General features: G+C 47.6%; 5 protein-coding genes across 5 annotated transcripts; 3 read left to right on the top strand and 2 right to left on the bottom strand.

Moving 5' to 3' along the window:
* Positions 1–2035: 2035 nt before the first annotated feature.
* On the top strand, positions 2036–3315 carry JR316_0013438 (uncharacterized protein; the record flags this gene model as incomplete). Its single annotated transcript, XM_047899047.1, has 4 exons — positions 2036–2210; positions 2264–2472; positions 2530–2694; positions 2743–3315. The coding sequence occupies 4 exons, from the start codon at positions 2036–2038 to the stop codon at positions 3313–3315; spliced, it is 1122 nt and encodes a 373-aa protein (XP_047741900.1).
* A 227-nt stretch (positions 3316–3542) lies between these two features.
* On the bottom strand, positions 3543–9095 carry JR316_0013437 (uncharacterized protein; the record flags this gene model as incomplete). Its single annotated transcript, XM_047899046.1, is given in 11 exon segments — positions 3543–4562; positions 4615–4748; positions 5041–5207; positions 5243–5329; positions 5345–5495; positions 5545–6287; positions 6334–7187; positions 7288–7444; positions 7487–8569; positions 8627–8754; positions 8808–9095. 11 exon segments carry the CDS (start codon positions 9093–9095, stop codon positions 3543–3545), a joined length of 4812 nt encoding a protein of 1603 aa, XP_047741899.1.
* An 879-nt stretch (positions 9096–9974) lies between these two features.
* JR316_0013436 (uncharacterized protein) lies at positions 9975–11646 on the top strand (the record flags this gene model as incomplete). Its single annotated transcript, XM_047899045.1, has 5 exons — positions 9975–10289; positions 10344–10639; positions 10685–10810; positions 10967–11262; positions 11312–11646. 5 exons carry the CDS (start codon positions 9975–9977, stop codon positions 11644–11646), a joined length of 1368 nt encoding a protein of 455 aa, XP_047741898.1.
* An 81-nt stretch (positions 11647–11727) lies between these two features.
* On the top strand, positions 11728–12285 carry JR316_0013435 (uncharacterized protein; the record flags this gene model as incomplete). Its single annotated transcript, XM_047899044.1, has 1 exon — positions 11728–12285. One exon carries the CDS (start codon positions 11728–11730, stop codon positions 12283–12285), a length of 558 nt encoding a protein of 185 aa, XP_047741897.1.
* Positions 12286–12550: 265 nt separating this feature from the next.
* JR316_0013434 (uncharacterized protein) lies at positions 12551–15127 on the bottom strand (the record flags this gene model as incomplete). The annotated part of the gene is made up of 3 exons (XM_047899043.1): positions 12551–12783; positions 12861–14934; positions 14996–15127. 3 exons carry the CDS (start codon positions 15125–15127, stop codon positions 12551–12553), a joined length of 2439 nt encoding a protein of 812 aa, XP_047741896.1.
* Between the last annotated feature and the right edge of the window lie 495 nt (positions 15128–15622).

Raw genomic sequence — 15622 nt, 5'->3', positions numbered from 1 at the left:
GGTGTAGATGCTTGCTTGATGTTGTTTCTCATCTCACCACCTTTGTCACCTTTGTCCGGTTGTGGTGAGTCTTTACTGTTTACTCTTATTCCATCATTTAATTTCAACCAATACGACTGGTTCTGCTTTACTTGGTGTGAAACATAAGGTCTCTACGTAAAGCAGAAGCTTTACACCCACAAACCTCAGAATCATAGATTTTGTTGTATTTTTCTACTAGAAGCTATAGTATTTAGTGGCCGTACACCGTCTATTTCATTTTGGGCTTAGTTTAGTGCACATGGATGGTACACAGCGACGGAATTCAATTTTGACGTTCGAATTTGGTTTTTGTGTAGTACATTAAATTATATATTTTAACGTGTTTCAGCTGTGTTTGAGCTGAGAGAGCAATATATACGCATCTAGGGGAGATGGGGCAGCTCCTAATATGAGCTTTAAGCAAAAATAATCTGGAATTCCCATGCAACAAGAGCTAAGCGCCCAGAGGCTCAATACACCTAATAATATTTCTGCAAACATACAAGCTTCGTACACCCCAGTAACTGTTATATTGTGCTGTATACACTAATACTTAGCCCCTATAGATGCCACAGCATTGGTCAAGCGACCCCAGACGTTTTTTGAGTTGACGATTCCATAACCTCCGGCTCCTCGCCTCCAGCCTCAATTCCTCAATGTCGCTCATTTCAACAGCTTTCTCTTGTTTCCATGCTTCCTCAGCATTAGCTCAAAGTTTCTCGGCTCCGCCGGATGTCCAAAAGACAGATGGAATGAAATTTATAGTGAAGCATTGCGAGGAAGATACATATGTGGCGGATGTTTGCAGGCCGTTTCCGTTGTTTCCTGTGTTTTTTGCGGGTTTGGGGCGCAGAGTACGTTAGGGCTGGTGTGTACAGATGTGTGCATGAGCTTTGGGTGGGTTGGTGACGTGAAAGTTGGGATGTTGAGTCTGGTCATTGGATTTGGCAAGAGATTGCATTTGGAATACATACATGCGTGAAATGTCCGTTTTGAGGGGTTTTATACTGTAGTACTATGTAGTATGGATAGGCAAAGCGGTATGAAAGCCAAGTGAGCGACCTGAGAATGCGCGTCAAAAAGTTTTGGAAAAAACCTCTTCACAGTTGTCATTAAGCACCAAATACAAGCAACTCTAGATACCGAACAAACACAATAGATACATGTACACACCAGGCACTAGATATTCCTAACACACCAGTTATTGCTCCTCTCAAGTCAAGTCAACAACCCGACTTGGACACCCAGCTAAGTGTACACCATCCTCCTCTCCTAGATCTCAATTCTGTCTCGTTCGAAACGGCTCTTTCCCCTCTAACCCTGCAACATAATTAAGGGGGGAACACGCTGCCACACAAACCAGCAGCTTTGCACTGCTGGTTGTTGATATAGGTGGGACCAAAGGCAACACAAACAACCAGCTTTGCGTTGCTTGTGTGTTGACGGAGGTTGTGGAGGTGGAAGTGGGACGAGCAGCAGCGCCTGCGCCTCGTCAAGTCAATGGGAATGAGTCGGGGGACGATATTGCAATAAAGGGGATGATTTCTTTGAGAACAAAGGCAATCAAGACACATAAGACAGTTTATTTATAACGTACATTACCTAAGATTTAATAATAAGGATATTACGTGAGACACGGTGGATTTACTCCCGCTACCTAATTAGGAGATTAGCGTGATGTACGTGTGATTTATCCTGGCAAATCATAGCGTACATGACGTGCCATTTAGCACTAAATGGAGCCGCCGGGTGGCATGCGGGATCCGCGTGTCGGGCTGCACGGGAAAAACACGGGCCGCAAATGAACCGGACGGGTCCATCTACATCCCGTGTATTGCAAGCAGACGGATCCGTTTTGACCCGTGTTGTGCTGAGACGGGTCCATTCATCCACCCGCTTCTGTATTCCGACAAATATCCGCCTTGAAGAATCATACATCGGATGACCGTTAATATATGTAATAAGGTGTATAGATTATACTGGCAGCACATTCCTTTCCACATACCCTGATAGCATGGATTATGCCTTTGAGCTAACCCAATCCCTCTCAAACTACATGAAGGCACAAATAGCTAGTCGTCTTTGGCATGCAGAACTGCCTAATCAAATCCGGGAAAACTTCAGTGCTGAGACCATGTTTGAGTGCAATCTAGCTGTGGAGGTGATTTTGCAGGCATTTGAAAATCAAGGTATGCAATCAATAAGCTTTGAAAATTGAGATTAAATAATGTGTGAATGGCAGAATATACGACGTGGGATGCAGAAGAATATTTGACTCATCTCAGTGCACGTTGCACGGGTCAGAATTTTACCGTTGAGGCTCGCCTAAAAGACAAGTTTTCTCCGGTGCATTCCGCGTTACAGTACCAAACCCTGCCCGGAACTGTGGTCGATAGTGCAGGCAACATATTGGTGTGGTACCTGCTAGGTATTTTGTCAGAGACAAGGGTGGTGAGTTTTAGAAACAGACCAATTAATTCATATATTATGCTTTCTAAAGAGTAACAGGAGAGTGTGTGGAATTCATTACGGGATATTGAAACAATGATTCACAAGGCGGTACCTTTGGCCACAAGCTGGAGGGTCAATGACAGTTACTTTCGACATGAGCCAGGTTGGGTTCAACCTGGAAATATTAACTTCTCCCCGGCATGGTTTCAGCAAGGCCATGAGGTGAGAAACTTGTATGCTAATTATTATACTGCCTCATATTTTCCTCAGACGTCCAACCCGCTTGAGGTCTCCTTGGACTTGTGTAATCCAATTGGACAGGAGTTTATACGAGACACGACGACATCTTCGGCTTTGCTGGGAGCCATCTTGAGCATTATACATCCCGAGCAGTACCGGGCGGGAATGAAATTTCTTCAACGGCTTGCTGCGGAACCGGAGCTTGTCCATAAGGCTGAAATATTGAAGCAAATTCTCACAATTTGGAGTTCGCCCTTTGGAGTCATGACCGTGATCAGCAACCGAGATACACCATACCATCGGGATAATGGGTCGTGCTACTCATGGTACGATTTTTTGATGCCGCTTGGGAAGGGTGAACACGGACGGCTTGAGCTTCCGGGCCTTGGACTTCGGTACAAGTATGATCCCATGACCCTTGTTGCAATTACCGGCAGGTTGCTTCAACACGGCGCGGTGTGCAATGGAGACAGGGCAGTCATAGTCTATTACATGCGTAGGACTGTATTTGAAGAGCTGGGAGTCCAAGAGGCGGGATGGTCTACTACGTACGATCTTTTTGCAAATTTACCGGCCACCAACGCTTTTGATTTTGAAATATGATCAGTTTTTGACTTGGAAGTTGGGTTTGGGGAAGATTTTTTTATATTTCCAAACCAAAACAGTACGAAAGCTACAGCACAACCAGAATTCTCTGTCCCAGGGTGTTTCCGACGCGTCCGCGCTGAGCTCTTCCAAGGTTACCGGAATCATCGGACTCCGCCGTCATATTACCGGCGGAAAAGGCATCATCCGCCTCCTCTTCGATGTCCTGTGCGAGAGGTGGGCAACTAAGATTCCTCATCCCAGGGTGTTTCCGACACGTCCTCGCTAAGCTCTTCCGAGTTACCGGAAGCATCTGACTCCTCCGTCGTATCACCGGCAGAAGACTCCTCATCCGCCTCCTCTTCAAAGTCCTGTGCGAGATGCTCTAAAAACGTAGCTGGTGTAGAGGATTCAGTGGTATCGGACGTACTATCAATATCATCCTCTTCTCCCGGGAAAACAGGTCTTGACCTTGCGTTAAAAAGGAAGGCATTGCTGGTGTGTGCATTTGACGGAGGGCTGACGGAACCGGGCGTAGGCAGAGTATCTGTTGGGAGATGAATATTTGCAGTGTTGGAGGGTGGCGAATGATACCAGAGTGGATGAAAAGGTAGTTCCTTGACGGCAATAAAAGAATAAAAAATGTCGTTGATGTAAAATGAAGCGACTTTGAGCTTTGAGACCTCGAAGGACCGGGCTTGAGCCGTTATAGCGCCCCAACTGTCAGGAGAAGGGTGAACGGGATGCTGAAATTTGTATTTGGCTGAAAGCCCCTTGCCGTTAGAGAACGGGAGCTCCTTAGAGTCAATCCACATCTTCTCCAATACAGAATATCTGCCCAAGGCGGCCAAAGAAGTAGTCACTGCTTTATGGGCATTCTTCATTTTGTCCGCCACATTCCGGTGCAGGTGAGCCAACTCCCTCATTACGCCCGTTAGGATAGGCTGACCGCAGTGGGGACAGTAGGGCGGTCTGTGGTCAGAAATTGCAATTGGGGATGTTTCATCCCGCGTGTTTGCAACACGGGTCGGCGGATTGGGTTTTCCCGTGGGCGGTGAAAACGCGGAGCCGTGCTTTCCCGTCAACGCGGATCCGTGCTTCCCCAAGGTGGGGACGGATGTCCGTTCAGCCGCCTTTCCCTTGCCCTTGGGATTGTTTTCTTGATTTCGTGGAGGCCCAGAGGTGGATGAACTTGCGCCCTCCTTAGCTTCTTTCCTCTGATTATTTAGCCGGAGTACCTCTTGTTGGTATTCAGGCAGAACCACCTGGTGGGAAGGACGCAAATCAGATATAATCCACAGCAATAAAAAAACATACCTTGTTCCAAAATTCTCTTGCTTGCGATTCAACGGTAACAAAGGCAACTTGCCACTCATCGCCTTCAGCAAATCCGTCCCTCCACCAATATCCCCAGCTCTTGGTCTGATTTAAAATTTCATCATCTTCCCATGCTGACCAGCTTTGATTTAGAGATTCAAATAGAACAGCTCAATGGTGGGGAGTTCGGTTCAAAACGGCATGTACGCTCTGATTGAGAATTTCTGATATAAAAAATGGAATATCGACTTGGAATCCATTGACATAGCAGTATCCGAGTACTCTCAGCAGTATAGCCTATCGAGCAGTTCTCAATGCAAGATATAATAGTTCAAAATTACTGTCTTACCACCTCTAGGTCAAGCAAATACATCCATTTTTGGCGACGCACGGAGGAAACAGAGTCTCCGTTTGCAATGAACAAACGGTATCCGGCACGGATCCGTGCACCACAAATATGGACATGAACTTTGGCCAGAGCACGTCGCTCATCATAGGTAAGGAGATGATGTTCGTCCTCGACAGGAGGTTTAAAAAGCCACGGTAAGTGCATGAATTCAACAAGATGAGATACAACAAGAATGTTCAAAGAACTGGTTAATCTGTAATTATAAATCTCCACACGGACGGATACTCCGGGTTAATTTGACGGAAGACCTTATCCGCGGCCCGCCCCAGATCATTCCACATGGCAATCTGCTTTTGAGCATTTGCCCTGTGACCAACTAACCTGTCAGGAACAAAATCATGCCGTGCACGCCATGTCTTTGCCATATACACATAAAATCTGACAGTCCATTCCATTTCCTTTTTTGTCAAAGCCAGCTCCTCTTGCCATCTATTTCTCTGAGCTCGCGCGCGGAGCCAGTTTAGCCTGAAGACTAAGAAACCTTTGAGAAAAAAATTAGAAATACAAATGGCAGTACTCACACTCATTAACGTATAATTGATTATCATTGTCCAGGCCCTGACGGGATCTCCAAATCCAACTTAGACGGTCCGAGCTTCCTCCGCGAATGTTCGGATCCGACACGGCATTACTATGCTTGCAATTATGGACTTGCAGAATGGGATATTGTTTCCGAATATTATCCTCGTCTCGCACGCCAGCAGATAAATAGATCATCTTCTGACGGTTTGTGTTGTAGAGTCGCCGGTGCAATTTCCAGGAAGCATTCAAAAGCTTGACGCCATCCCAAGCACGAGTCCCCATATAGACGGAGTCGGCGGTCCGAACCTGATATTTATACTGCCAAGAAAGCTGGATCAAGGCTGACCGGACCGCTTCCAGACAGTCCTCTGCGTGGCCATGTCTTATTTGAAGTTCAAGTTTGCGAAGCCCTTTTAAAATGAGGTTTGTTCCCGCGTCAAGGCCGTCAAAGAAATCTTGTTTGACGGCGGAGGGAAACGGAAGCGGCTGTCGTTCCGGATCCGCGCGGGTAATGTTGACATTTCCAAGATCAGGATCGTTGTTGTCACTGACTTCATAGTCAAGTATGGGAGCGATGTCCCCTTGAATATCCTCCAAGACATCTTCGCCCATGAAGGTCATAGCGGATCGACAGAAGGCTTCAACGCGGGTCCGCATGGAGCGACGTTTATTGACCAAGTCAAGTTTCTGCGCGGTGGAAGGATGCTTTCCGAGCTTTCTGACATGGTCCCTGAGCTCCAATCTAAAAACATGTTAAATTCTGTAGGATGCAATTGAAATAATCGTACTGCGCTTGCTCCAGTTTTAAGCCGGATGATATCCATGCTGCCTTTCCAGTAGCACCATTAGATGTAAGTTCCATATTTGAAAGATGCAATTCAATTTCTTGGCGTCCAGCAGCCGTTTTCACTTTGCTTGCCATTACCTTGCCAACAGCGTCGGCCACACCTTGTTCTCGGTCCGCTTCTGCTTTTGAAATTTCATCTTCCCAAGTGTTGATGAGCCCGGAATCTTGTTGATCCGTGATACCCCTATAAAATCGGTCTGTGATTCCGGACTGTTCCCGTGCCCGTTTGAACTTTGCAGCAATTGTTGCAGCCATATTAATGGTCTTCTTCCAGTTGGAATCCCCCATGTGGTCGTCCAAAACCTCTGCTCGATGGGCAGTGGTAGCGGAACGTGTACTCCGGGATGTGTCATTTAACACGGACCACAACGGCTCCAGGATTTCTCCGTCAATGATTCCCACACCCGGGACATAGGTGGATGCGTAGTTGTAAAGACATTCCGTCTTGTGCCCGTGGACGTGAAATAAACCAATTGCAAAAATCATTTTAACAGAAGGTGGCCAATGCATTTTTGTGGACTCTGAGAGACGCCTTGCCAAGTTAACGCAATATTGACAGTTTATATCGTAGATTTCCAAATGTTTTGTGATTCCCTGTGTGTTGGTAGTTTCCCTGGCCTGAGTCAAAGACCAATCCATGTGCATCTGCTTTTCACCTTTGTCAAAATCGACAATGCTGGATGGACAGAAGCATCCGTGCCTAGCGCAAGCGTGTGCCCCAATTCCACGTACTCTCTTACCCGGGCTGACTCTGTTTTCAGCTTTCTGGGCGTGGTAGTTATGACATGTTTGTTCCTGATATTTTTTGACACGGAAAGTAAGCATCCGCCGTAGAAGATTTTGACACGGAGCGTAAGCATCCGCCGTGAAAGATAAATCATGGTAGATAACGCACCCGTTTATAACGTGGAGCAAGAGAAATTGCTTCCTTAATGTGCTCCTTGTAAGGGCCCGGAGCAGTCATGTATCCTTCTCCAACGCTCAACCAAACATCGTCTCCCTCGTTTTTCTGATTGAGGTGATCTGCTTTGAAATTACCATCTGCAACATAACTACGTATGTACAGATTGCTACTTGCTGTTAATTGCAGTCACCCTTGAAGAATAACTAAAACTTGCCTATCAGCATCATCAATCCAGGTATCAGGTAGGTTTATTCCAGGCTGTGGACAGGCGGGGCAGAATAAGGCCAACTTCCCTCTCCTATCTTCAACTTCGGGATGATCCTCGGTCCGCGTCATTTGTGGTACAGGCGGACCATCTAATCCGCCGTGTCCCAGAGACGGGTCCGTTGACATTCCGACTTCTTGAGACGGACTATCAGATCCGCCGTCAATTGGATCAGATACATTAATACCCATCCTCTCTGGTGATGAATCATGGCAATGACGATAGTAAGGGACCACCGCTTCTCTTGTATGCCCTTCTCCGTATTGTCGTCTCAGGACAAGGTCCCTGTATTCTCTACTAAGCCTTCTCAATTCACGATAGCGGTTCAGCACCTTTTTTGGAAACGCTGGCGAAGTCAGTCTTCGCAACTTTTGGTAATACTGATAAGCCGACGTTTTGCACTCGAGGTTGTCCATCCGAAAGTCCTCAAGGACCTCAACTGTGAACACAGTTTGAACGTTTTCAAAGCTGGCTGCAAATAATCCCATCTCCAGATACTGTAAATCGATAGACGGAAGGCGGACGGACCGGCATGTGCATGTTCGCACGGGCAGATAATGGACTCCGGAGGTGTGCACAATTGCCTTGAAAGGAATTCCATTGTTGTCTGCTGCCTTTGGACGAGGTTGGTCCAGATAGGTTGTATCGACTTCCTCGAATAGATCATCGTCTTCATCGTCTCCATCGTCCAGCTCAACCAAATGGGGTACCTCCGGGTCCGCCAGAAGCTGAGCCGTAAAGGATTCTTGGTCATTGCTCGCAGGAAGCGGATCCAGGTCCAATCCGTGTTCATCTTCAAAGACGGGCGAATTGTTTCCGCCGTGCCCATGACTCCCGGATGAATTGTTTCCGCCGTCCCATCCTAGGTGGCTCGGATCCGTGGGATAAGGACAACGTTTCCCATTATGACCCAAATACAACTTGACACCCACTTCCCACAGAGCTCCCGGATGGAAATATAGACCCGTCCACTTCTCAACGCGGTGGAAAGGTGTAAATTGATGGTTTCTTTGCAGGCATTCAGAACACAAAATTCTAGAGCCAAAGCATTGGCAACATCTCCACACTCCAGACATTCCTTGACATTGCTGACACTGTCCATTCAGATCCGGATCCGGGGCTTCTCCTCCAATCATTGTTCCAAGATACACCTCTCGTTTCGGGAGCCATTCCCTCAGGTAATCATTTTGAGACTGGATAGGTAAAGTCATCCTGATCATTCTACTGAAAACATGTTAAAACATACCTTTCCTCCCGTTCTATTGTCATCTAGCTGTCTCAGGTTATCAAGTACCTGCTGATCAGTTAGATCTCCCGGATAATGAGGTATTTCTTCTTCCAGAATGTTGTGTTCATGGTTTTGGAAAGAGTAAGTTGTTGTTTGAGGGAGGTTTGTTGATGATGATTCTACAGGAAGTTTGTGGATCCTCGGCCGCCCTCTCTTTCGTTTCTTGGCCCCACTAGACCAGGAGGCCTCCCGAACATTGGGAAACTCCTCATCCGATCCCCTATCAGGTACTTTCTTGAAGCCCATGGATGTTGGAAACAAAGAGTCTGACAGCCTGTGAGCGCAGATCTAAATGTAGTATAACATGTTTATTTCTGTAGATAAATTTCCCTCAATTATGCCATTTTAAAGAGGAGAAAAATAGCTTTCATATGACTTATCTTGCAGCATATTTGGATGAGTGAGTGAAATGTTATGAATAAAACTTAATCCAGAGATGCACAAAATGGACGTGATCCCATCATAAATGTACAATATGATGCAGAACGACCCTTTCAGAACCACACTTTGGAGTGTTTTTGAAATATCTTTTCACTGGCTGGCCCCTCATTCCTCCGGCGTATATCATATGAAAGATATTTTTAATAGCTACCGAATGACATTTTTTGTAGAATGTGAATCCTCGTATTTAAGGAGATATTCTCAATATACTAGAAAATGTGTCAAAATGAGCTCACTGGGATCATTATATTTTTTGAAAAAAATTATGCATTTGAATACCTCTCATGGTCTCTGAGATGACTGCCGTTTTGGGTTTCACAAGTTTTGGGTGAGAAGACGTGAATTTGCATTTTGTGTTTCTGTATCTTTACAGCCATCTGACAAGAATTTAAAACCTTGTAAAATTATCTTTATATAAAGCGCTAAATGTTTACAAAATTCCATGTTTATTGATTGAATGCAGAGGGAACTATTGCAAAATCATGAGGTCAATGTATGTGACAGCGACCAGCATGCTTTGATCATCGTGGCCGACAATGAAGCGGGATTACCTGATTGGGAAAAATATGACATCACATCATTTATTTAGTATGATCGGAAGCTTATTTTATCTCCGTATGACGTGAGATTTGACCAGATCACACAGATACTCATCGATAAGCTACTTGTTACATCACTGCAATTATGCCCACCAATGCATCCCCCGACGCGGATCCGCTTCCTTCTACCGCAAATGCCACAACCCACAACGGACCCAGAAACGGACAGACGGCGGAGGGTGACTTTCCGCCGGAAGAATCAAATATTTGGACAACAAAGGAAATGCGCGTGTTGAAAAAGCATGTACAGCCCTACAAAGATACATCAAAGTCATCCAAAGCAGACTACATACAGAACACTGTCATACCTGAGCTGCAAGCTACATGGGATCACAGATACTCTAGACGTGCTAGGAAGGAAGATAAGCAACTACACAAAGAATGGAAGGTGAAGAAGCATGTGAGCTCGTTGTTTCTTTGAAAATTTTGTTACACACATAAACCATCACAATAGCGAATATTTAATTGGTTTAGAAACCATGCGTCAAATCAAATTGGTGTAAAATTGGAAGGATTGAACTCCCGTATAACCTTTCAGACGGTATTCCGTGAGGAGAAGTCGGCAGAGATTGACTCCGAGGTTGCGCTTCTATCAGGGAATGCTGCTCGTGGAAGTAAAGATTGGATGAAGTTTTATCAACAAGGACGTAAGCAGGTTGAGGCCAGATTGACTCAGGAGGAGCGGGACAGGTTCATGGAGATCCTCGAGGAATGGAATAAGAAAGGTGTTTCAAAATCAATGAAGGCAAAGTGAGTCGGTGGAACTTGTTTCCGCCGTCAATCTGACATCTGCAGGACTGCTGCCAGGCAAGGCAGAAAAATACTTCGACAAATAGAGAAACTTAAGTGGCAGAGAATGGGTATGAGGTCCATTACCTTTGAGGGGCATTATGATATTGAGGGTAAAATCGAATACTCAATGTAAGTGTTAAACACGGCATGAACAAGTTCCGCCGTGAATGCTTACGGCGGAAACTTTATCCGCCGTAAACACCCTACGGCGGATAAAGTTTCCGCCGTAAGCATTCGCGGCGGAATAATTTGGCCCGTATTAATGTTGACTGATGGGCATTGAAGGACCCAGACAAGCGATCTAGCACTCGACGATGTCAGAATTCCTTCCTTTGGGCAACTCTTTCCATCCGAGTTGGCCGCTTTTCGCAGAGCGTTTGTTCAATACCTCGTCCACATTTCAGAAATAGAGAAGGGTGTGGCCAATCCAGCACTGCCAGATGCATCGTTTCATGAAAAATCCCTCAAGTTTAGCAGCAATGGATTTCCAATAGTACCTAGTCCTATCTATGGCTCAACTGGGAGAGAAGTCGCTTATGCACAAAAGTCAATTATTAGAATTTACATGAACAAGGTTTATGGTGTGTAATTTGTCTATGTCCTCAACAAACTTGCTAACTATGTATACAGCTTTAGCCAAGGACAGGCCTGGTTCAAGTGTTCCTTGGGATGCTCTTGAAAGGCGTTCTGCAGAAATGATTGATCCAGAGTATTGGCCAAGTTCAATCCCCGTGACGGATCCGAGCCGGCTCCGCCTGGAGTCAACCTCTGCAATTCTCAAGCTATGGAGGGACCGTCAAGCCCAAGGAGACATCCCCTTTAAATTTTCAAAGGGTTTTGGAAATGGCTATGATATTATGGAACCTCTCTATCCGTCCAACTTGTTTGACGGCCTAGAAGCCCACCCGATACCTCCACCTCCTGCAGCAATAACCAAACGTCGCCTGAGGCAAAAAGCTATATGACTTCAAACCCAATCTTCAAGCGACTCTGAATCATCCAATCTGTCAGAGTTTGATAATGGACGGGGCAGTCCGGCATCCGCGATGCCACGCACTACTGCCAGATTTGAAGTCACGCCAGAGACGGATGAGACTCCTACCGACGCACCTTCAAGATCTAGCGAGCCACCCTCTCTACCAAGTAGATCCAGCCCAACAATTGTCAATCCATCATCCAGCCCAACTCCAGAGGTTGAGGAGGCGCCTCCCAAGCCAGCTAGAAAGATTATGCCAAGAAAAAGAACAAAGCCATATGTCGGAACGGCGGAAATGGACGGACCCGATGAAGAGAGTTCTGTACCGGCCCCAGTTAAGCCAAAACCAACTAGAAGGATTCAACCTAGGAAAAAAACAAAGCCCTACTCAGATCCACTTGACACAGTGGAAGAAAGTGGAGTTCAGACAGGAACAACCCAAGACACGGATAATACACGGGCCGGCAGGGACGTGACTTGTGATGCCTTTGTGGAGACAGTAACAAGTCCAGATACGGATGAAACACGGGCCCGCAGGAATGTGACTTCGGATGCCTTAGCACTTCAGGAAGCAAGTCTGCTTGTTGTAGCAGGTAAAAGACAAAGAAAAAAAACTTTGAAAGCCTAGCTGCTGAAGTAGATTCATAATACCTATTAAATGTGATGCTTTTCATTCTTATCTTGATGTTTCTCAAACATGTTTTCACACAAAATCAAAACAGAAAGCGGGTTCATTAAAAATCATCAAGTGCTACTTTTTGGGAGAGATATAAAACAGATGAGCACATGAGAGTAAAAACTATATACAGTCCAAATATTAAAAATTGTACAATGCAATCTATGAGACAAGGCAAAAAAGGAGACCAAAAAAAGTTACAAAGATTTGAAATACACTACTTTTTTTGGGCCTTGGGTTTTTTGGGCGAGCGCGATGCTTCAGCCAGAGTCGTTTCCGCCTTTCGCTTCCGTCCAGCCCTTGTCTTTGTGGCTATGTTCGACGCGGGCAGCGTGGACGCCACGATCTCAACATCCTCCTCCACAATTTCAACCTCGTCGCTGTCCGAGGGATCAGACAACTCCGATGAGTGTCCATTCCCGGATGGCCCAGCCTTGGAGGATGGCTTAGCTTTGACAATGGCTTAGCCTTTGAGGATGGGCCGGCCTTTGACGATGACGATGGCGCGGCCTTTGACGATGGTGCACCCTTTGACAACGGTGCGGCCTTTGACGTCGAACTTCGAGGACGTGGAGCTGGGAGAGGGGGTGGTGGAGACAGGGAAAGGACGGGTGGTACCGGTGGGAGCGAGGGTCGGCCAGCTGGGGGGGGCGAAGGCGCTTCTGGAGTCGAACCGGGCAAGAATAGCGCTGTTGGTGGCGCAGACACGGCAGGGAAGACGGGTGCGGGTGGAGGTGGGGGTGGGGAAGGGAGGACAGGTGCTGGCGGTGGTGGAGGAGGGGAAGGGAGAATGGGTGCTGCTGGAGGTGGAGGTGGGGAAGGGAGGGGTGCTGGCGGTGGTGGTGGGCTGGGGGATTGTGGCGCAGAGGTGGGTTCACGGGTCCGCAACGGACCCGATTCTTGTTCGACCTCCGTCTTGGAGGGTTCTGCTGCCTGTTTGGGGGCGGGATTCCTTTGTTCATCCTGCTCCAGCAAAACCCCAACCACGTACTGAACGTCCTGGATCGCCTGCTTGATGTTGTTGAACATCGTGACGGAAAGCGAAGTGTTTCCTGCCACTTGTTCTTTTGCCGTGGTCCACTCGGCCTTCAGCTCTTGGAAGCTGTCCTCGACGGTCTTCATCCTCTTCTCCACCGCCAAGTTTGTCTCGGCAAACGTTGCAATCCATGCGTTTATCGCCGTCATGGACGCGGAAAGGCCATCCATCCGTTCCATCAGTCGGCCTTGTCGCTCAAACAGCTGCACAAGCAGCTCTCCCACATCCTCGGGGAACGACCCTTCCCCGGCCTTCCCCTTCGCCGGAACATCCTCTCCCTCCTCCAACTTCAACACCTCCCCGTAACTTCCCAGCGGCGTCGAGAGGTTGAATTGCCCGGCGACAATGTTGCGTCCCGGGTAGAAACGTCCCGGGTAGAAACTGCAGTGAATCTTGCAAGACTTGCAAGACTCACAAAATTGGTGCTTTACGGGGACAAGAGGCTCAGTGCCTGTCTCTCCCTTGACATGGCACGGCACCTTGAATTTGGTGCATCCCGTGCACCTTTCCACCATATCCACCATCCCCTCCGGCACCTGGCGCGCTTTCTCGGATCTCGACCGCGCCTTCCTGATGGGGGGGATATTGTCCTGGTTGGCGTCCTTCTTTGCAGACCGGGTGAGCATCTTCCGGGTGGGGGTGGTAGGCGGGGCCTCTTGGTCATCGCCTTCATCGTCCTCGTCGACGTTGGCGTCCGCGTCTTTGTCCGTGTGGCTTCCTATGATTGCTTTGCTCCTGAACTTCCCCTGCTTGGACTTCGCCAATCTTTCCAGCTTCTCCCTGTACGCTGGGTGACCAGGCATGTTGGAGGCGGTGATGTGGGGAATGATTTCCCCCTTCCTTGTCCGTGGGCCCCTGTAGTCCGCTGGAGCCAACTGAATGGACTCCACGGGGTCCGCCGCTTTCCGTTTGCCCTTGTCTTTGTGGGCGTCTGTCACGGGTCCGTCTTCCACCGGGGGTTCGACTGCCTTGCCCTTGCCCTTCTTGGCCCGTCTCTTCTCCGTCTCCTCCTTGTTCCTCTCCTCGTCTGTCTCCTGCTCCTGCTCCTGCTCCCTCTTCCTTCTCTCCTCCGCCTTCTGCCTCTCCTGCTCCCTGGTCTTCCTCTCCTGCTCCCTCTTCCTCCTCTCCTCCTTCCTTCTCTCCTCCACCTTCTGCTTCTCTTCCTCCCTCTTCCTCCTCTCCTCCTCCCTCTGCCTCTCCTCCTCCTCCTCCCTCTGCCTCTCCTCTTCCTCCTCCCTCTTCTTCTTCTCCTCCCTCTTCCTCCTCACCTCCCTCTTCCTCCTCTCCTCCACCCTCTGCCTCTCCTTCTCCTCTTGCTCCTCCTTCTCCCTCCTCTTCTCTTGCTCTTCCTCCTCCCTCCTCTTCCTCTGTGCCTCCTGGCCTTGCTGGTATGCCTTGAAATTTGCAACTTGATGATGCAAATTTGCCCAGTCGACCTCGAACCTTGCTACCTGCTTGCCGTCCTTGCCCTGGCTGGTCTTGTATGAATACACGACAGGGCTTGCGACATAATCCACGAGGCGGAAGTTGGCCGCGTCCCTGACGTGTTCTTGACACAGTGGAACCTATTTGGATGAATTTTTTTTGTTCAGTAAGTCTTATGCTCAAGGGATATCGATTACTCACCAAGTCCCTGTAGAGCTGCTCCAACTGAGTGTTGAACGCGCTTTCGCCATTGCGGTAGCACTCTGTAAAGGTTTTTTCCCAGTCAGCAAGGCGTTGGGCGAAGGTGGCGGTGGCGGAAGATGAAGAGGCCATTGGGAAAGCGTTTTTTTTTGGGGGGAAGACGCGTTAATGGGTGAGGCACGGTAGAACGTGGGGTGGTGATCGTGGTTGGAGTTAGTCTAAAAAAAGTCTAAAAAAAAGCGGTCCCGCAAAACAAAACCATACACAAACATGTACAATCTGAGTCATGTGATTTCTTCACCAGATCCAGTTTGTGCAAAAGTTGCTAAGTTCGATACACGGGTGAATCTATTTCCGTGTCATGGAGAATCCTCGGATAGTATTGTATTCCGTGAGATATATAAACAAGCCCACCCAGTTGCACTTTCTGGACTGTATGTCCTCCTACAACTTTATTCCCACCTCTAGCAAAAATTCCCCCATTGACTACACCAGTCTCAACAATCTTACCAGGCTTCTCAAAAAACTGAAGGAACCTCCTCCCGTAAAACCTATAAAATGTAAGACTAATTGCATTAATTCAAGTAAATTTAAATTGATTTCTGAGCATCAGCAATGTCTTCAAAT

This window comes from Psilocybe cubensis (genome assembly GCF_017499595.1).
Source record: "Psilocybe cubensis strain MGC-MH-2018 chromosome Unknown contig1, whole genome shotgun sequence".
NCBI classification, from domain to species: domain Eukaryota; kingdom Fungi; phylum Basidiomycota; class Agaricomycetes; order Agaricales; family Agrocybaceae; genus Psilocybe; species Psilocybe cubensis.
This window is presented reverse-complemented; position numbering and strand designations above follow the sequence as displayed.